Source organism: Acomys russatus, chromosome 4 (assembly GCF_903995435.1).
Source record: "Acomys russatus chromosome 4, mAcoRus1.1, whole genome shotgun sequence".
In the NCBI taxonomy this organism is placed as follows: domain Eukaryota; kingdom Metazoa; phylum Chordata; class Mammalia; order Rodentia; family Muridae; genus Acomys; species Acomys russatus.
In genome coordinates, this window is record NC_067140.1 from 1066898 (window position 1) to 1089301 (window position 22404).

Sequence of the window (22404 nt, forward strand, 5' to 3'; positions counted from 1 at the left end):
CTGTGCAAGCACTTACCTGTCCTTGGACCACTGCACAACATGACTGCTAATGCCTGCCTGCAGTGTTCACAACAGAGGAGCCCAGGGATGGTTGGGCCTGGCAGGTGCAATGAGTTGAGGGCCCTTTGGGGGATCCCTGGAGAAGTGGCCAATAGGCCCACCTGCTCCTTGGCTTCATCTGTATTTATAAGGTCACTTTAGGTATCTGTGCTAATAGAATCCACTGATTTTTAAAGAGAAGGCGGAGTTTTCAGGTACTCGTGGCTTTGCATCAAAACTACAGAGATCAGCTGGGTATCCTAGTAGACACCTGTAATCTCAGCATTTAGGAGGTAGAGGCAGGAGTTCAAGGCTAGCCTGGGCTATAAGAGATTATCTTAGACTCACTCCTTCCTCAACCGGAAAATCCTTTCTTTAAAAACCTTCCTACAGGTTTTCCTATAGAGGCAGGTGGATCTCTGTGAGTTCGAGGCCAGCCTAGTCTACAGAGAGAGTCCAGGAAGGCCAAGGCTACACAGAAAAACCCTGTCTTTACAAAGCAGCCTTCCTCTTTACAAAGTAAACGCTTGAGAGAGAGTTCAGCAGGGCAGGGCAGGCCCAGGCCAGAGGTGGGCTGCCTTGTATGTGCATGTGCCTGGAAGCACATGTGGCTGAGAGCAGCTCTGGCTGTGGAGCACAGGCGCCACACCTGGGACGGAATGCCTTCTCTTGAGGAAGTCCTAGAAGTCGGTACTGTTCTCCACCCTGGCAGGGAAGAAAAGGAGCTTGCAGTCCTAGGAGCAGCCTTAGCTGCCAAGCCTGGCTGGGGGGCTCCAGATAGGATCAAAATTCATCCCGAAGCTGAGAGGGTCTATCCATGCCAAAAAAAGATGACTGCCTTCCATGGAGGTCCCGCTCGCGCTTCACGAAGGCAGTGAACGAGGAGACACAGTTTCCAATGAAGTGGTCAGCCTGGCCAAGGATGTACAGGTCAATCTGGGCCACTTCAGGCTTCAGGCTCACCACCTTCACCTGTAGGAGGAAGATCAGAGCATTAGCAGGTGCCTCAGGCCAAGGTCAGCTGAGCCAAGGCCAACAGGCCACATTCTCAACATTCCTCTTCTGACAGAAGTTCCAGACAAAGATCGGAGAGGATAAAGATGTAAGTCAGTCTCTTTGAAGTGTGCCCACCTGAGCCGTGTCTCCAGCCCAGCTCCCTCAGCACTATTCCTGCTGGTGTCCTTCCTCTGCCTACCCTACAGCGCCTCACAACTCAGGCTGCCCAGGGTTGGAGGTGTACGCATGTATACAGGGTGACGTCAGCAGGCACAGGGCTCTGGATTCCACCTCCAGCATCAGTCTTCCCAAGAAGCCCCTCAAGCTAGCTCATGCACTGCCTGCTAGGCTTCCCTTAAGCTGGAATTGGGAGCAAGGAGCATTCTCATCTTGCTGCCTGGAGACCTTCCTCTTTCCAGAAGCCCTCCCAGACACCATGTCCTCTCCAATCTACTAACCCTTGAGACCTCTGTCACTTCCTGTCAGGGCCTACTTCTCGCTGGGCCTGACTGACTGACCTCAATGGCCTCTTGCCTGTCTATCATGGCCTCTCCTGGTCTGCTTACTATAGAACTGACACAAGAAACTTCTGAGCGCCACTTTAATCCCAGCATTTGGGAGGCAGAGGCAGGCGGATAGCTGGGAGCTTGATGCCAGCCTGGTCTACAGAGAAAGAGTTCCAGGACAGCCAAGACTACACAGAGAAACAAAACAAAACAAAACAAAAGAAAAAGGAAAGCAGGCTGCAGGCAGGCATGGTGGCACACGCCTTTAGTCCCAGCACTCAGGCAGAGGCAGATGGATTGATCTCAAAACAAACAAACAAACAAACAAACAAACAAACAAACGCAGGCTGAGCAAGCCATGGGGAGCAAGCCAGTAAGTAGCACCCCTCCATGGCCTCTGTATCAGCTCCTGCCTCCAGGTTTCCACCTTGTTTTGAGTTCTTGCCATGACATCCTTCAGTGATGAACAGTGATGTGGAAATATGAACCAAACAGCCAATCCCCAACTTAATTTTGGCCACAGTGCTTGTCACAGCACTATGAACCCCTCTGCTCTGCTCAGTCTCAACGAACACGTGTTGAACACAAACAGAACAGCTTGGTCTACTCCCTGAGCCTCAGGCTAGTAAGAGGTCTCATTAAAAACAAAAGGCAAATGGTACCTGAAGTTGTCCTCTGAATACCACACACAAAATTTTCGCGTGTGTGTGGACATAACACACACTACACACATCACACATTAAATATGGGTAGGAGAGTAAGATGTGAGCCTCAGGGAAATGGGCCTGAGGAGTGGGGGCGGGGTGGGGGTGGGGCCAGCACACCAGCGCAGGAACAGGAAGTAGGCAACATCAAGAGGCTCCAGGCCTCCTAACTAACAAGTCCATCAGCCCTAAAGCTCATGAAAACCCCTGGGACTCTCCACGCGCTTCAGCTCCATGCTGGTGCGGGGTGGGCAGAGCTATCCGTACAACTGCTGTTCTGCCAAGCTGTCTGACGTCACAAGCCTTGCTGCCTGCATTGTTAAAGACACTGTCATTTTAATCTTGGCCAAAAGCCCCCCAGACAGTCCCACCCGCACCCAGAACTTACCACTGTCATTCCAGCCACAATGGGCTCTGGGACCTCTTAGTTAATTCTGTCCCTCCTGGACTGACTTCCTCATCTACAGCATGCAGGTGTAAAGTGAGAGGGCCTTGAGGTCTCTCAGCTGGTTTTCTATCTAGGAAATGGGCAGGGCAGACCAGAAGGCACTGCACTTCCTCAATGGCTGGGGCATCTCTTTTTTCTTTCCAGGGAGTAGAGCAAGTGGAAGGACAGAAAGGTGCCTCATGACATAAAGCTCTCAATGTCTGCCTTTCCCCCCACTGATTTTAAATATTCGTATTAATAAAACAAATAATCACCTCTTATCTATTTCCAAATGTCAGAGTTCTTGGTCACTGGGAAACATTTTCACATAAGTCCTTTACAGCTTCTAAATTATTCTTGGTCACACTTTTTTTCTTTTCTTTTCTTTCTTTTTTTTTTTGTTTTTGTTTTTGTTTTTGTTTTTCAAGACAGGTTTCTCTTGTAGTCCAGGCTGTCCTGGACTCTCTTTATAGGCCAGGTTGGCCTTGAATTCACAGACATCCTCCTGCCTCTGCCTCCTCAATCCTGGGATTAAAGGTGTGCACCACCACGTCCGTTTTTTTTTTTTTTAAATGTTTCTACTGTCTTCCTCTTAGGCCTGCCAGTACCTGAAGTCCTCAGTCACTCTGGTCTCCTGAATGTTCACCAGCCACTCAGCCACCACACGGAGGCGTACTCACTCTTCACCTGCTACTCCTTGGTCCTGTAACCATCCACCAGGGACATCCTGCTGCTGGGCAGCACTCCTGGAGCAGTCACTACGCACAAAAGATCTCCCCTTCGTCCATTTCTGGCACCACCAACAGCTAGCTTATTAAGTATTATTTTATAGTGGGAAACGTCAGTTTCTTTTCCCTTTTTTTTTTTTTTTTAAAGAGTTCTCTCTCTTTCAAAATTAATTATACTACATGGATCTATGTCTGTGGGTGTCAGATCTTGGAGTTACAGACAGTTGTGAGCTGCCATGTAGGTGCTGGGAATTGAACCCAGGTCCTCTGGAAGTGCAGTCAGTCCTCTTAACCAGTAAGCCATCTCTCCAGCCCCCATGTCAGTTTCTTTATGAAGACAGGTCTCTCTAAATGCTGTTGGAGACAGGTGCTATTTGGTCCCACTCTATTGATGAGGAAAACAGAAGCACAGAGGGGTCAGGTATCATTTGCAAGGCTGCACAATGAGGAGAACTCAAGTCTCCAGAGTATTTCTCAAGTCAGCTGTGATGGTGCAGGCCTGCCACCCTGCACTCGGATATGGCAAGATGGCCAGGAGCGCAAGGTCAGTCTCAGCTGTATATTCCATTTTTGAGCCAGTCTAGGCTACCTAAGACCTGACCCTGTCTCAAAAACCAAACCAAACCGAACCAACAGAGTAAATGCTCTTAACGTCTCAGCTATTGTGGATCCCATCTCAGAGTCCACTGTGTCCTTATCCAACAAAACATCTGTACTGTCTGTCAGACACTGTCCTAGACACTGATGAAAGACAGGCGACAGCCTCCAGAAGTCAAAGCACCCAGATAAACCTCAGAGAACCGAAGAGTAGGTCTACACTAGTGCTAGGTGGTCTAGAAAGTGCCTCAAGGAAAGGGCGGGCCATGGGATGCTCCAGTAGGGATTCTCGAACTCCAGGAGTGGGAATGAATCTAGAGAGAACTCCCAGAGATGTTGGGCCTGAGAGGCAAAGGGCTGGTGTGTGTGAAGGCACAGGTGCTGAGGCTGTGAGACTAGCAGACCCTTCTTTCTATCCCCGCAGCTGCCCCCTCTGGGCCAGGCATACCTTCTCTCTGAAGAGCTGCTGGATCTCTGGCACATAGTTCTCAGAGTCTGTAGCGATGTAGACCGACTTGGCATTCAGCGTCCTCACCCAAAGCTTCACAGCCCTCTGGATTTCCTTTAGGTCGGGGAGGCACATGGTCATGGTGAGGGGGGTCGCTGTGCTGCGGCTGTAGCCCACACACTGAGGGGAAGCCATGAAGTATGACCCTGCAGTCCCGTCCTTCAGCATGGCACAGGCATTCTTCTACAGAGATGGGTGGAGGGTGCAGAATTAGAGAAACATCTGTCTTGGAACGGGTAACAACAGAAAGGGGCGACAGAAGAGCCTAGCACTCCAGCGCGTGCTAAGCCACGCTCCTGATATATAGGTATTAACGGAATTAAGGGAAAGCCCAGGAATGGCGAGGCTGACCTGTAATCTCAGCACTTGGGAGGTGGAGGAGGCAGGATCAAAAGGTTTTAAGGCAGGCCTTGGCTACACAGTGAGTTTGAGGCCAACCTGGGCTACACAGGACCCTGAGGGCAAGGCCATACCAAACCAGCAATACTGGTTATTTCTGAGTGGGGCTGCAAAGCTGTTTTCTGCTCATTGTTAGCTGGGACTTGAGTGGAGCTCAGCACTGCTGATAAGGGAGGCTTATCTGATTCCTGATGAAGTGGGACTTGTGATCACTCCCCTGAGGCACATGTTTGCTATGGGTTCCAGAGAGATAGGCTTTATCTGGCTAAGGTGGGTCCAGGCTATTTCTGGCCAGTTGTGAGTTTTTCTCATGCACCTGACTTTTATCAAGCTCTTTCTTACCTTCTAATGAGATGACTGCATGTTTTTCTTCTTAAGATATTAATACAGTGGATTTAATTCCTGGGAAAGGCTTTACTTGTTTCATTTTGGTTCTGCCCATCTATGTTTATCAATGAAGAGATTTTTATCTGAGTTTGGTATTGCTTTAGGTTAGATTTATTTATTTATTTATTTATTTTTAAAAAAGCATCTCATGCTGGGTCACGGTGGCACATGCCTTTAATCCCAGCACTCGGGAGGCAGAGGCAGGTGGATTGCTGTGAGTTCGAGGCCAGCCTGGTCTACAAAGTGAGTCCAGGACAGCCAAGGCTACACACAAGAAACCCAGTCTTGAAAAACAAACCAACCAAACATCTTTCACTCTTTAATTATGTGCATCTTGAACCACACTTATGTATCTCTCTAGGCAAGTCAAAGAGATTGTCCATGTTAGCTCTGATGTTTTGCATGAATGATAATCTGATGAGGTTTTTACACATTTCCACAGACTCCATTTTCTGGGATGATGAAAGCACTGTCACTTCTGAGGAGCCCTGCTTGGTTGTCAGAGTTCACTTTCTTCTCCACCCCTGGCCCCCCAGCCCCTTCTCGAACAGGGTTTCAAATTCCGTAGACCAGGCTGCCCTCAAACTCACAGAGATTCACCTGCATCTGCCTCCCTGAGTCCTGGGATTAAAGATGTGCGCCACCAGGCTCCAGTTTATTTTCAACAGCAATCTACTGGCTAACCACTGAACTGGGGCAGAGGCGTCCTAGGCTAAAGCTAGCTTGAGATCTGACTTAATGCCTAAGTTAGCCCATCAGCAAACACAAGGTACAAACGGCAGCTGGTAAACGCTAGCTTTCCAGCAGGTGCTGTAGATACACACTTCTGGTGTGTGCTGCAGTTGTGAGATCAGGAGATATGGTCCAGACTTGCTGGAGATAGCTGTCTCTGCTCAAGGCTGACACTTCCCACCAATCACTACAGACCTGGGCTCTGTTTAGGCAAATGTCAGCCAGAGAGGAAGAGGAAGTTACCCAGTCGGAGCCAATGCGCAGATGAATGCCCACATAGGGCCGGATGAGGTGGGTGCTGATCTGAGCCTCTCCTGTGCTCACCATCTCATCTGACCACACCATGTACTTCTGGAGTTCCCTGTGCTCCTCCAGGACAGGGAACTGGGCTGGGGCCCCTGGCAGTGCAAGCACTGGATGTTCCTTTGGAGGAAATCTAGGGATAAGATGGAAATAGAGGAAGTCAGATAGGATACACACAGAGCCCTGCTGCCTCCCCCACGGGAAAAAGGATGGCATTGCACCATGCCCCAGAGACCCTGTGGGGAGGCCCCTTTAACATGCAAGAAACTCAAAGGTTGTGAAATCTCAACGGGCTGATAAGAAACCTTGGTGGAGACAGCAGGCACAATATGCAATACTGTTCCCGTCGCACGGAATTTACAACCTTCTTTGCTTGTTTAACAATTAAAAATTTACAGTAGAGCATTCCAACATGTTATATATCATACTGGCTTCCAATCTATGGTGTAGTAATTCATTCCAGGGTGGGGTGTCTGGAGCCAGCCTTGCCCTTTTACCCACACGGCGGGACTGAGACATGAAGCTGCTTACAGAGACAATGCTGGTCCCACTCATAGGGACTGCGCATATGGGATTAGTCCAGTCACTCAACACTGAGCAAACACTATGTCCGGACCCAGCAAGAACAAGATCAGCGTAGTCCTTACCCTCATGTGGTATACCACAGGGCTGCAGATCACCCCAGCACAACCCCTCCAGCCTCTCCCAAAGAGCAGTAAGCCCATGTTTCCTTTTTGCCTCAACCCGTACTCCAGCTCACTAGGTAAAGCATTTTGTTACCCATGAACTCAGAATGCATGTTTTGATTCCAGAGTTCTGCATCCAAATTTCTGCACTATTCACTGAAACCCCTTCTAGATATTACAAATGAGGCAAAGCCACTCCGGAGATGTTTGCAGTTAGTTTCTCATGAAATCAGACATGCAATTATCCTGTGACCCAGAGATGGCACTTGTGAGCAATTCCCAGGACCCACATGACTCCAGTAAGTTGTCCTCTGTGGGCTGCCCTTCCAAACAAATGATACATGTAAGTAAAATTAAAAATGTAAAAGAAAAAAGCCGGGCATGGTGGCACACGCCTTTAATCCCAGCTCTCTGGTTTTTTTTTGGTTTGGTTTTTGAGACAGGGTTTCTCTGTGTAGCCTTGGCTGTCCTGGACTCACTTTGTAGACCAGGTTGGCCTTGAACTCACAGCGATCCGCCTGCCACTGCCTCCCGAGTGCTGGGATTAAAGGCGTGCACCACCACGCCCGGCTTAATCCCAGCACTCTGGAGGCAGGTGGATCTCTGAGGATTTGTTTGTTTGTTTGTTTGTTTGTTTATTGAGACAGGGTTTCTCTATGTTATCTTGGCTGTCCTGGACTCAGTTTGTAGACCAGGCTGGCCTCGAACTCACAGTGATCTGCCTGTCTCTGCCTTCGGAGTGCTGGAATGGATCTGAGTTTGAAACTAGCCTGGTCTACAAAGAGAGTCCAGGACAACCAGAGCTGTTACACAGAGAAACCCTGTGTTGAAAAACAAAAACAACAACAACAAAAGGAATATTGTAAACCCTAAAACAAATATGGAAAATAATTTACATGGCCTATATCAGTAGATGCTAATATTGTTTTTCACTCCAGGGTTGGTGAGATGGCTCAGAGTGCCACAAAACCTGAGGACCTCAGCTGGTTCCCTGGAATTCACATGATTACAAGGAAAACAACAACAACAACAACAACTCTGGTTAGTTGTCCTCTGACACACACACACATACCCCACAGTAAATAAAAAAACATAAAATAAGATACCATGTTTTCATCTATGAGTCCATCCATCATCCATCCATCCACCTACGCCTTAGTTTCCTTGTTTGTATAACAGAGCTGAGAACAATCTTACCTCATAAGGCTATGAGGAAACACAGCTACATATTTAAGGTATATAAGGTACCCAGCATGATGCTTTTTATGCAGTCATCAGCACAGTCAGGGCAGTTAATACATCATTTATAGGAATACTGAGATTAAGTGGATTTTTTTTTCTGATTAAGTGGATTAATATTAAGCAAACAAACAAACAAACCCTAGAGCAGTGCTTGGCACACAGATTTTACAAAATTCTGGGCATCATAATCATGCTGCATATAACCTAGTTCACCTTTTTAAAAAAATTAACTTTATGCCATGCGTGGTGGTGTTTGTCAGTGTTGAAGCATGCGCCGAATCTCACTCCCTTGAGGCCAGGTGGCACAGTTTGATTAGCCACCTATCTGTTTCGTCTCCCAGCTCTGCTGGTTCTCAATCTACAAATCCTGTGGTAGAGCTTCAATTCCACACATAAAGTTGCATGTTTATTTACTCTCAGGAGTACATGAACCATCGTGTTGGAATTCTCATGCATAAAGAACATGTGTCTGGGGGCCCGTGTGGTGGCGCATGCCTTTAATCCCAGCATTTGGAGGCAGAGGCAGGCAGATTGCTGTGAGTTCGAGGCCAGCCTGGTCTACAAAGTGAGTCCAGAACAGCCAAGATAACATAGAGAAACCCTGTCTCGAAAATTAAAACTCAAAAAAAAAAAAAAAAAAATGCTTTTTAAAAAAGCAGCCGTCTGAGTATATGGTGTGCTTTCTATCACTGCGACAAAATACCTGAAAACACAAACGCAGAGGAGAAAAGGTTTGTCCTGGCTCACGGTTGCCAGGGCTCCAGTCCATTGTCACTTGTTCTGTTACTTCTAGGCTTGTAATGAGGCACAACGTTGTGGGAGGGAGCAATTGGAATTAATCACCTGCCATGGTGGACAGGAGGCAGGGAGGGTCCAGGGACAAGACAATACCCTCAAGGGTATTACCAGTGTCCTGCTTTCTCAACAGTCCATTCAACCAAGAGTCCACCACTCCAGTCAGCTCTGGGCAGTGCTGCATTGGGGCCAAGACTTTGACACGCGAGCCTTTGAAAGGTAGTCATATCCAAACCATAATACAATGCTGGTCATTCTCTCTGAGGAGACAGAGGTCATATGTGATTGGTAGGGCCTACAGGGCTGAGCCTGTGAAGATCTGAAGGCCAACCCAGAGCTCCCATGCAAACAGCAGGAAAGAAAGTCTCCTTCAGGGCTGAGACTTTTGAGAGCAGGACTCTCCTTGTTTGTATCTCTGTGTCTTCTGTACTCAGCCTGGTATCATCTACTGGTCCCATAAATGTGCGCTGAGCTGGAGGACCTCAGCAGCCGAAGTGTGACAGTGTGTACCCCTGAGGTTCTCCAGGCCCAGCAGCAGGAAAGCCAGCCTTCCTCTGAAATAGTGGCCGCGCCAAGACTGAATGTCAGATTGGCTGGTAGAGCTGGTCAGCTTTTCTTTGCAACCAAGACCTTCCTCTAGCTCTCTTTCTAATCCATTTTCAGACGTCACTGAGGGGAATGAGCAGCTGAGTCTTGACCTCTTGTTTGTTCCATGTTGAGTCACAGCTGATGTAGTCCTACTGGGACAGCTTTGTGCTGGCCCAGGTCCAAGGCACAGGGATAAACATTCCAAAACTGGAATTCACTAGGGGTCAGTTCCAGGCTCTTCCCAAGAGAACAGGAAGGGCATAAGCCCCAATTTATCCTAGTGATTCACCACCCATCAGATCAGAAAATTTCTCTTCCTTTCAGAGGCCCCTGAGGTGACCTAAAATGAGCTTAGCCTCAGGCTTGGCCTGTAGTTGGGTGTTTAGGTACTGTTAGTTTCTTCCCTCTCTGCCCACTGCCGTCAGCATGCTCTGGTATTTTCTAAGGCCCCCATCCCTCACATTCACTTCTAAAAATATATCCGGCACCTGCTGCCTGTGCTAGCGGCTGCAGCTCAGAGAAGAAAGCTTCATATTCCCCTATGAGGAGAGGCTCCTCTGCTGGGCAGGAAAGTAAGAGTAAGATTTAGGAATCAAGATCAGAGCTGGTAGGGCTGGTTAAGAGCTCTGGCTGAGCCGGGCATGGTAGCTCTGGGCACTCATGAGGCAGAGGCAGGTACATCTCTGTGAGTTCAAAACCAGCCTGGTCCATGTAATGAGCTCCAGGACAGCCCAAGCTACATAGTGAGGCTGTCTCAAAATAGGAGGGGAGGGTGTGCACTTGCTGCTCTTGCAAGGGACCCAGGTTCAGTTCCCAGAGACATCAGAGACTTTACAACTCCCTATCTAATTCTAGTTTCAGGAGATCAGGCAGCTTCTGTCTTCCGCGGGCACACGCAAACACATACATACACTCACACACCACACACGTGCACACACACATACATCTTTAAAGTTAAAAAGCAAAAACAACGAAGCAGACTGCCTGAATGCAAACCCTGCCCCACCAGTCCCCAGCCTGTGACTTGGCATTTTATTCAGCTTCTTTGTTTCTTTATCAGTAAGATAATAGTAGGCACACTTCCCTCACAAAGCTCTTGTGGGATTAAATGAGCTAATAAGCAAATAAAGCAATTGCTTTACACGTAACACAGTACATTATTGTCATGTATATACATATAAACAGAAACTTAAGAGTTCAGAGTCAGCCTGTGGAGGGACAGTTTCTTGATGTTTCCATGGCATAGGCCTCTGCCCAATGTCTGGGGAAATCATGGCAAAGAGACTGGTAAGGCCACTGTCCTGAGTGTCTTCTAGTTCTGGCAGCAAAGATGATGGCTGCTGAGCATCCACCAGCATGCAGAGGTCAAGGAGCTGAGCCTGGGAATGGTAACCCATCTGCAGACTTGAAGGCACCTGCTGAATGTGTCTGAGTCGGTGTGAAGAATGAGTGGCAGCTGTGTTGCCGCTCTGCAGTGTGACTGGAGGATAAGACAGCCTCACTGGCCACAGAGGATTTTTCATACAAGACAGAAAACTTCAAAGAATGTTATCAGACCCTTGAGCTCCACAATCAACATAGTCCAATCAGCAAACGTAAAGTTAAATTTTGTTTTTGTTTTTGAGACAGGGTTTCTCTGTGTAGCCTTGGCTGTCACCAAACTCACTTTGTAGACCAGGCTGGCTTTGAACTCAGAGATCCATTTGCTTCTGTCTCCCAAGTGCTGGGGTTAAAGGTGTACCACCACACCCACATCTAGCCACACACATGCTCTTTATGCATGAAAAGTCCAACACGATGGTTCACATATTCGAGAGAGTAAATAAACATGCAACTTTATGTGTGGAATTGAAGCTCTACCACAGGATTTGTAGATTGAGAACCAGCAGAGCTGGGAGACGAAACAGATAGGTGGCTAATCAAACTGTGCCATCTGGCCTCAAGGGAGTGAGATTCGGACGCAGGCTTCAACACTGACAAACCTTGAAGACAATATGCTATTTGACCAAACACTTAACAGGCAATACTTACATGACTGCTCATCCAATGCCAGAGGTTCCTAGAATGAGCGAGTTCATAGTGAAAGTGGAATCGCTTACACCAGGGCACAAATTTTAAGTTCTCACATTTTCTTTTTTTATTTGCATGTATGTCTGCATGACAGAAGAAGAGCATCAGACAGAAGAGGGCATCAGATCCCATTATAGGTGGTTGTGAGCCACCATGTGGGTGCTGGGACTTGAACTCAGGACCTCTGGACAAGCAGCCAGTGCTCTTAACCACTGAGCCATCTCTCCAGCCCTTCACACATAGTTTTTACAACTTGGCAAACTCAAATGAGATGGTTGAACAATGACTATGTTTAAGTGACTTCCCCTGCTGATGTGCTCCATCTCTATCCACTAAGATCTGGTACTTCACACAGCTCTCTGTGACTTACTTTCAGTGCTGCCTTTAGTGTTGGTGATGTGTTTTTGTCCTGACACATTCTCAGTGGAGACAAATCGTATACTTGTATTTATACCCCTTAGCCAAAAGGCTGAGGAGAGCTATTAGGGATAAATCTTTATCTTCTCTCTTCCTTCTAGTGACGCAATGCTACTCTAGTGATGCAACTGTCACTCAGAAATGGAGGAGAACCCAGGAGGTGATCAAATGGGAAAGTACTGTCTGGGGTCAGCAACAAAGGACATTAGACTCTCAGCTGAGTAGCCAGCAGCTCCTGTACCAGCTGGAAAGAAAAGCCCCAGAGCAGAATGTTCAGGCTAAAAGCATGGCAACTTAATACAACATCCTTAGCCGTGTGTGGTAGCTCTACTTTCCTAGTAATCCCAGCCGTGGGGAGGGATTAATGGGAGGACCAGAAGTTCCAGGACATTGTTGGCTACACAGAGTGTGAGGTAAGCATGTGGTACAGAGCAAAACCCTGTCTTTAAAAAGGAATGAATGGGTTTTTAGGAGTCAGATTTCTAGATCTCTGCTACTTCAAGCTTCATGACCTTCATGACCCTGCTTCCTCTGTTTTATGTGTACATCGAAGATGACAATAGCATCCCAAAGACACATTAATCCTGAGTTTAAACCTACCAAGACTTAGGAGCAGTGTGATATACAGCAGGCACGGAATATGTGTCAGCTCTTACTATTTTAAAGATGCACATGCAGGGCTGAGCCAGCCGTGCAACAGCCCTGCCACTGTGGGTAGGTCATTTAACTTCAGAGCTCAGCTTCCTTTTGTAAAACTGAGGACTGAAGGGGCGCGGGGTTCAGTGGTAGAAGGTTTACCAATATGTATCTGCTCCTGAGACTAAGGGGCCCAACAGTCTCAAGATGGAACCGATAATAATAGCCATTTTATGAAATTTCTTATAGACAATGTTAAAACAAACCATGTGAATGACACCTAACTGGCTGCTTACTACGCACCATGTACTTTCTATGATAGGAAACAAATACTTTAGTGTTTTTCCCATTAAACCAAGGTGGACACTGGAACCAGAAACCTGTAACGATTTCTCAGTCTCCCAGGCAAGGCTGGGTCTGAACTAACGCTGGTGTTCACTCCTGATTCTACTGCAGTCTACCGCTGGCCTACTAAGTGTTAAGAGCCATGACCACCCTCAATTTACATGCTCCTCTCACCCCCAACCTAATCTAATTATTTCTCCTCCTTCTTGACTCCCCCCTCCCACCAGCAAAACAGGGTTTCTCTGTATAGCCTTGGCTACGGAGATCTGCCTGCCTCTGCCTCTCGAGTACTGGAGTTAATGGAATGCACCAGCGTGCTTGGCTTTTAATTTGACTTCTTTTGTGGTGATGAAGTGGTTCTATGGACAGACTTAGGGCCTCATACACGGTAGGCCAGATCTGTAGCAGACCTCACTGTGATGTCCAAGGCCAGGCCAGAGCACCAACGGCAGATCCCCCACCCCCCATGAAAGTTTATCAATCTGACTAGACTGTGGTTCTCCAAAGACCAGGGCCTGCTGTCCTCATTTTTACATACGCGTTTGGCGTTTGAATACTTTGTCTTACACATGGCAGACGGTCCATAAATACTCACAGCTTGTGCCTGTGTCCTGCTAACCTATTTTTCAAATAGGGCTTATGGCACACAATTAATAAAGCCTAGCTAGTAATTATGAGGGTGACATCACTCCACAGTCTACACCTGAGCTGTTCTCCAAGCACTGCCTCCATCTTCACCTTGTTAAGAGGAAGACAACAGGGGAGTGATTCTCACGCCTGGAGGAGGAAACCGACACGCATGTGACTGAACAATGTTCTTTTTATGACATCCCTTATCAGCCAAGAAACTCTTGCTCAACCTTGGGGCAGGTCAACATCCCGCTGTGTCAGGCGATGAGATGGAAACAGATCACATAGGATCCCAAGTTCAACAGACAGAACACATTGCTTGCACCTTTGGTCTCTAGCAAGAGGGTGGGGTAGAGGGAGAAAGGGCCAGGAGGGAGCTGAATGCCCCTGAGCCTCAGGCCTCCCTAAACCCAGTACTGCTATCCCCGCCACCAAGTACCTCTGGATCCATTGTTCTTTGTAGGAGGCACCGAAGGAAATGCCTGTGAACAGCTCCGACCTATTGAAACTCACGTGGAACTGGTCCCAGAATGGCCCGAAGGGATTTCCTTCCTGTAGAAAGAGTGTAGTAGGAAGCTTATTTAACAGGAGGGAAAGCTACCTGGAGAGGAGGCCAAAGAGCCGCAGAGCGAGGGCCTGGGAGATGGATGGCAAGGCGCCTGGTAAAGCATTCTCATAGGACAGTGGCTTGGCCGGGGGCTGAGGAGAAGGTCTGAGCTTCTCTTTTGGCTTCCAGCAGTGTCTGAAGGAATCTATCCTGGAACTATGAATCAGAGCAGGGGCTCTCAAGCTTCCTAACGCCAGGACCCTTTACTATGGTTCCTCAAGTGGTGCTAACCCCCAACCATAAAATTATTTTGTTGCTACTTCGTAACAATAATTTTGCTACAGTTATGAATTATAATGTAAATATTTGTGTTTTCTGATAGTCTTAGGTAACCCCTGTGAAAAGGTCATTTGACCCCTAAAAGGAGTCAACCCACAGGTTGAGAACCACTGAACTAGAGCTTTAAGAGGCTGATACAGCACTCTACAAGTTGAAATTAGACTCACAGAAGGTAAGACATGTACACAAGGTCAGACAGCTGGCAAGGGCAGTACGGGGGATACAAACTAGACCCTTCTTCAAATTTTACAGCTTTTTTTCTTTTAACCACTTGTCCCAAAAGATAACTGGGGAGTCTTATATTCCTAAAGCACCAGAAAACACTCAGTTCTACTACTTCTCCACAGCAGCTCCTCATCTACCTGCTGAGAAGTGGAAGAACAACCAGGCTGAGAGAGCGGACAGCAAGCCAAGTTACACGATGCTGGCCGTGTCTTCTCTGCACCACAAAGACATCACAGCACCTTCTTCATGGAGCAGGCTGAGGAGTAAAAGGGTGAATATGCTCCCAGCTGCCGGCATAGTGTCTGGCACGTGGGAGTGCTATGTGGGCATGTTACAGCAGAAAAGCAGTGTGCAAAGGTGACACTGCTAACAAGTGTCAGCAACAGACCAAACCCCCGTCTGTCTCCACATATTGCAACCATGCAGCGTCAAGGGCCTGGAGGACACCGAACAGGATCTACCTTCATTGGACACGTCTTCTTATCAGGACTTCGCTGGGCTGCCACCTCAAAGCAGTATGCTACCCGCTTCTCAGGGGGCCAGTGGGTGGGGGCCAGCTTTTCCATGAAGTCCTCCAGGCTGACCACCCGGTGGTAGGCTTGGAGAGGCTCCAGCTTGAAGTACTTCTGATAGGACACATGGAGCTAAAGGAGAAAAAGGAGGCACAGGTTGCCATTGCATTCCCATTACTAAAAACTAAGCTCCAAGATCCAGACCATGCGAAACAGGAGACCTGTAATGTGTTTTGACTCAAGCTCAGTAGTAAAATGCCTGCCTAGCATGCACGAGGCGTTAGGCTTCATCCCCATTACAGCAGTCACAATCGGACACCAAAGTCAGGACAAAGACAAACTGAGAAAAACTATCTCTCAGTTCACGAGCAAATGCAGCATCCGTGGAATTGAAAATGCTTGTTCATCTACAAAGACAGACAGGCAATGATGTGCGAACATCTCACAGCAAGAAGTAGCCTCACAGGTAGTTATGAAAAGGTAGACTGCAGCCGTATCGGCTTCTTTCTCTCATAAGGGCAGAACTTTAAAGTAAACTTACACCGATGGAACAAATGGAGAAAGGGAGCTCTCAGTCCATGACTGCTGGGAGAAGTGCCAGCTTTGGAGCAGTACCCACTTGGGGTCTGGACCCACAGAATGACATGCTCCTTCAGTGGAAGGTATTTATCCTGGAGAAGGCTCTGGTACTTTCTACAAGAGTTGTGGACAGCAACATTCAGTTACTCAGTGGAAGCACAGGAAAAAGAGGAGCCACATTACAAAGGCCATGAGTCCACAGTAGTGCATCCAACCACTTGGAGAGCAGGAGTTTGAGGTCAGCCTGGGCTTTAAGAATGCCTATCTCATAAAATAAGAACAAGAAAGGAAAATAAAAATAGAAATGATGAAGCAAGAAGAAGAATGTGTTCATGAGGATCTAGTGTTCTGGGTCAGGTGGGCTCATGGACAAGGCTATAATCATCATCACAGTTTTTTAGATTGTTTAAAAAAATTCTGAGTCAGGTGTGGTATATGCCTGTAATCCTGGCACTTCAGGTTGAGGGATCAGAAGGATCAAGAATTCAAAGTCATTCACACCTATAGAGCAAAGTTGAGGTCAGCCTGGGCTAGATGAGACTGTTTCAAAAAACCAGCTAGGATCAGGTGTGGTGGCTCACACCTGTAATCCCAGCACTCAAGGAGGCAGAGGCAAGCGGGGCTCTGTGAGTTCAAGGCCAGCCTGGCCTACAGATTGAGGCCCAGCACAGCCAGGGCTACACACAGAAACACTGTCTTGAAAAACAAACAAACAAACAAACAAACAAACAATCAACCCCCCCCAAATAAAAACAACCCACCCAACCAAACCCACAAAACCCAAAAACTAATCCAAAAACAAACCAAACAAAAAGAAATTAAATATATTCTTAGGACACCATAGAACAAAGTTTGAATTCCACCCCACAGGTCAGGGGTTCTCAAGGGCATCCCAACAGTTCAGGCTACAGTAAAAAGGCTGTAGAGCTGAAGAGATGTAGGACGTTCTGTTTAAAGCTGGCTTCTTTACTGCAGCAGGTCTTCTCAGTGCCTTTACTGTGTTACTGAATAATCTTAAGATAAAAGTTTGGGAGAATGGGAGTTGGGAATAGCATTTCTGAAACTAGACAGGAAGTTTTGGAGACATGGTCTCACTCTCTAGCTCCAGGTAGCCTGGTATTTGTATGTAGTTCCAACTGGCCTCAGCCCCCAAGTGCTAGACTTAGATGCCTTCATCACCACACTCGGCAAGGTTCACCTTTTTGTGAAGAATTGATCCACCAGCAGAAGAGAGAATGTACTAATTAGTTAGGATTAGAAGAGGGAAGGGAACTATGAAGCTACTGTAAGGATCCTTGAATGAATGCATTATTTACTTACTTAGATTTATTTTTAAACATTTTTTGGAGATACTCCCATGTGTCCAGGATAGACTTACGCTCAAAGCAATCTTCCTATAATTATAGGCATGACCTTCCACACCCAGCTTATTAAGTGTGCAGTTAATATGTACCTCCCATATGTCTAAGTGAGGGATGAAGTAGTCCAGACAGGTACAAGATACCAAAGAAGGTGAAGCTGAGGCTTTGAGAGCTGCCTGTGTATTGGGGGGGGGGGGCATTCAGGATGAGTCTAGAGTTCCAGCTCAGTGTAAGGTGTATGGAGACATACTAAGGCTGGAACTGCCGATGGTGACACAGATTTGTGGGCAAAGACAGCGAGTTCAGTTCCAGCTTTCTGAGTCTGAGGTGTCTGTGACAACTAAGCAGACTTGAGCGTGTAGAAGTAAGAAACACAAGCATGTGGTCAAAGAAGAGTCTGTACCAGAAGTGTACTGGAGGTGTAAGGAGGAGAGCGAGGGCCACCCTAGTCAACAGGAACCCACCGCAGGGTGAGGTAATGGTGGTGGCAGCAGCTGCTGCTGCTCACTGAGTGCTGAGCCAGTGGGCACTCAGCCTTTTACAAGGATCAGCTCCTCTGACTCACGTGAGTCACGGAGCTAACGCCAAGCAGAGGGGGGACATGTAGCAGCAGCAGAAGCGTGGGTGAATAGAGGAGCCCCAACCAGAGCACAGGAAGAGTGGGGACCTTGCTGAGGTCAGGCCTGCAGCAGGAATAAGCAGTGTTCCGGAAGCCAGGGAGAAGGGACATTCAGGAAGAGGACAGGCTCATATGACCAGGTGCCACTCAGTGGTCAGGTAAGACACAGTTTGAAGCCGGGTATGGTGGCGCACACCTTTAATCCCAGCAGTCGGGAGGCAGAGGCAGGCGGCTCGCTGTGAGTTCAAGGCCAGCCTGGTCTACAAAGCGAGTCCAGACAGCCAAGGTTACACAGAGAAACCCTGTCTCAAAAAAAAAAACAAAACCAAAAAGACACAGTTTGAAAAATGAACTTTCATTTGGTAATTCTGAGGTCCTGGTGACCTCAGCGAGAACGATCACTTTAGGAAAGGGAAGCTCACTTGAGACAGGCTGAAAAACCCATAGGAAGCAAAGAAGTGGAGCCTCAGCATCACACCTGGCTGAGAAGGCAAAGGATACAGCGAGCCAGAGTCAGACGGCGACACCTAAATATATCAGTGAAGCCCTACAAGTCAGATCCGAGGATCCCAGAAGCCGAGGACTTCCTGTGTTCTGTACACTGGGGAGCTCAGCTGATCTTAAGAGGAAGATGTGAGGCAGTCATGACACTTACTGTCAGTAACCCACTCAGCCCTCATCACGAGAGGCACCAGTCATCACAGGTTATTGTAAAGATGAGGTAACTGGGGCACAGAAAAGTTAAGTGGTTTGCTCAGGCTACACAAGTAGGAAGTGGCTGGGTTAAGTTGCAGTCTGGGTTTTAGCTTCTAGCAATAAGCTTTTCAGGGACAGAGATGCAGATTGGTGACAGAGCATTTCCCTAGGATTTATAAGACCTGGATATTATCCCTGGTACTACAGAGGGGGAAGCCTCTCCAAAAAGAGTATGCATGCAAAGGAAAAAATAATACATGCAGAGTAGCTGGGCGTGGTGACACACGACTTTAATCCCAGCACTTGGGAAGCAGAGGCAGGTCAAGGCTACACAGAGAAACTCCATCCCGAAAAACAAAACAAAACAAAAATTATGCAGAGAAAAGGCATTGGAATGAAATACAAGGTTTTGTTCATGCTAAATACAATTTTGATAAGTACTTAAACTTTTAAAATCAATTCATTAAATATTAAGTTCCTACATTCAGGTCACCGGGCACATAATGAACAAAAGGAAACACGGGCCACTGGAAGACACAGCGTGAGGTATCAGAGGACACATATCATGCTCAGGGAGGCCCTTGATGGGATGAGGCAGCACTGGAGCCAGCTTCTGACTTACTATTAACTAGCTTAGTTTTTTTCTTTTAAAATTGATAACAGCACCTCTTCCCTATTATTGGTCAATAGGATATATTATCAGGTGAATCTGGACTGGAAATGGAAGCTCTAGTTTCAAGGCACAATCTTTGCAAGTAGACAGCTTTGGGGTAGAATTCAAATTCTACGACCTACAGGCTGTGCAATCTTGGGCAAGTTTCCTTGCCTCTCTAAGCCTGGGTTTCCTTGAGGATGAGTTGTGGGAAATAGGAGCTAATCCTCATGTAGTGTTCAGACAGTGCCAGCAGGTGTTGGGTAAAAAAAGCTAGCCACTGCTATTTCAAGGAAGGCAGTTCTAAGTAGAGAATAGGACAAGCCCAGAGTGGAAGAAAAACCCAGAGGCCTTGGAGTCAAGCAAGTTAGCAAGCACAGGGAAAGGGTAGACAGGTCAGCACAAGTACTTACGTTGGTGAAAGGGGGCTTGTGATGCTGATACTCAATCCACGGAGGTACAGCCAAGGTGCGGTTCAGCAGCTTTGCAAACGCCAGGGAGCCCAAGAAGTGATCAGCCTGGTTCCCAAAGCGCCCTGGAAATGGTACATTGCAGATAGAGTGGCCTGGGGCACTAATGGCATGGTGTATGAAGGGCTCAGAAAAGATGTGCATCCAAGACTCCGGAGGGCTAAGTCACCAAAGTGAGCTCGTTAACACTGGCACATAATAGAAAGTCTAGACTTCCAGGTTTGACATTCAAGGCCCCGTAGGTCCTGTTCCTTCTGCCTCGGCCATTCCAGATTCCAAGCTACTTCCCTAACATGCTGTATAATCCCTACTCTACCTGTTGTCTTTGCCGGGAGTGTCATTTGACCTGTCTCCAGTTACTTGCTCATGAAGGGGGTGACCCTGATGCCTTGTTCACTAAGACACTTTAATCAACTCCTATCCATTTCTCTTGCTCCCAGCATAGATTGGGTTGCTTTTTGTTTTTGTTTTTTGAGACAGGGTCTATGTAGTCCTGGCTGTTCTAGAGCTTGTTCTACAGGCCAGGTTGTCACTGAACGCGTGTCAATCTTCCTGCCTCTGCCTCCTACGTTCTAGGATTACAGCTGTGAGGTCAGAGTGTGCATTTATTTATGTGCTGGGAATTTAACCTAAGGTCTCACACATGCTGGGTAAAACAAACACTGAACTTGGGTTATTTACATTTGTCATTTCCCCTTAAATGTCTTTTCGTTCTTTGGCTTTTTGCATTGGCTGTTTATTCAGCCTGTGAATGCTTCAAATATGAATGTCTATCTGAGCCAGGTGTGGTAGCGCACGCCTTTAATCCCAGGACTCGGGAGGCAGCGGCAGGTGAACTTCTGTGAGTTCGAGGCCAGCCTGGTCTACAAAGTGAGTCCAGAACAGCCAAGGCTACACAGAGAGACCCTGTCTTGAAGACTGCCCCCCCAAGCCTGTTTTTTTTTTTTTTTGAGGGGCGGGGTTTCACTTTGTCTCCCTGGCTACTCTGGAACTCTCTATGTAGATCAGGCTGGCCTTAAGCAGAGATCACCTGCCTCTGGCTTCCAGCGCTGCAATCACAGTTGTGTGCAAGCACGCTCGGCTGTCATCAATGTGAGATCCATTCCACAAACGTCGCAAGGCCACAATGTGCCAGACACTATGCTAGATGTTACAATATAAAATCATGAAGGAAAAGATTTCTGCCCTCAAAACACTCAGTTCTAATTCTGGTGAGGAGACACCGAAGATGAAAACAAATTCATTATGCCAGCACTCGGGAGGCAGAAGCGGGAGGATCTCTGTGAGTTCGAGGCCAGCCTGTTCTACAAAGAGAGTTCCAGGATAGCCAGAGCTATTACACAGAGAAACTCTGGCTTGAAAAACAAACAAACAAAATCATTATGATAGATTTTGGTGATTTCAAGGAAAAAAATGAAAAACTTTGGTGATAGGGAGACTTAAGGTAATTTCCTTGAGGTCAATGGAGTCCTAGTTGGTGCCACTTATGTTGAGATGTCAAGGATGAGAAAGAAGGGGCAGACATCAGAGGAGTGTGTTCTGGGAAGCAATGGCTCCTTGAGCTTTGTGTTTGTGAGGTACAGAGAGCAGGCTGTGGCTGGAGGGCCAAGGGAAAGCGGTGTGGAGAAGATCAAAGTGGAGCCAAATCTGCAAGATGTGGCAGCGGCCACATACGCAAGCCAATGAGGGGTTGTAAAAAGGAACGGATCGTCAGTGACCCCCTAACCAAGTCACATCTCGACTCTTTTTTTTTTTTTTTTTTCTTCCGTAACAGGGTTTCTCTGCGTAGCCCTGACTGTCCTGGACTTGCTTTATAGACTAGGCTAGTTCCAAACTCACGGAGATCCACCTGCCTCTGCGCCACCACACCCGGCCTGGATCTTAAGAGTCCTCGGTATATTTTATCACTTGCTTTGCTTTTTTTTTTTTTTTTTTTAAATCATCTTGTACCGAATTACGCATGAACTTAAAAAAAAAAAAAAAACCCAACTTGGTTCAATTGTCTTCATAAACGAAGGCTCTATAAGGGTATGTATGGGGTTTATCTGTCTCATCCACACTAGCACAGAGGGCAGCGCCTGGGGCAAAAATAAAACTAAAAATTTAAAAAGTGCCACAGATTATTTGCGGAATGAATGTAAGAACTGCCACGAGACAGAGCGGGCAAGTCTTGCCCTACAAACTCCATTTACTATTCTGAATCGGATTAGACCTCGAGCGAGTCACTTCACTTCTCTCAGCCGGTGAATGGCAAGTTCAACACCAGTGGCTCCTCTGTACCCCTACAACTAAAGCAGTGAAGAGCACGCCCTGGCCGGCTCAGGAAGTCTCTCCTGGATCTGACAAGGCGTCTCTGAGCGCCTCGGAGAAGTGGCTCCGCCTCCCCAGCCTCAGTTTCTCCATTTAAGCAGAAGGCTCCGGAGGCCTTACCCATGCAGGGACAGTAGAGTAGGTAACCAGCTAGGTCCCAGGAGCCCGCCGACTGGCCCGGGAGCCGCAGCGGTAGCAACAGTAGCAGAAGCAGGAAAGATGCCCGCAGCAGCAGGTGTGGCGGTGCCCACGCGGCGGCGCCCATGTCGGCTGTAGAGGCCCACAGCACAGCGGCCGGGAGGCGGGGAAGGGGAAAAAGGAGAGGCGCGAGTAGCCGCCCCGCTCCCGGCGCTCCCCGC

The 22404-nt window shown here is 47.6% G+C and overlaps 1 protein-coding gene across 1 annotated transcript; it reads right to left on the bottom strand.

Moving 5' to 3' along the window:
• Nucleotides 1–666: 666 nt before the first annotated feature.
• Nucleotides 667–22357, bottom strand: Pofut1 (protein O-fucosyltransferase 1). Its single transcript, XM_051143463.1, has 7 exons — nucleotides 22166–22357; nucleotides 19679–19800; nucleotides 15308–15490; nucleotides 14175–14287; nucleotides 6267–6459; nucleotides 4446–4688; nucleotides 667–1011 (listed from the first exon to the last, which is right to left on the bottom strand). The coding sequence occupies exons 1-7, from the start codon at nucleotides 22308–22310 to the stop codon at nucleotides 823–825; spliced, it is 1188 nt and encodes a 395-aa protein (XP_050999420.1). The 5' UTR covers nucleotides 22311–22357; the 3' UTR covers nucleotides 667–822.
• Nucleotides 22358–22404: the final 47 nt, after the last annotated feature.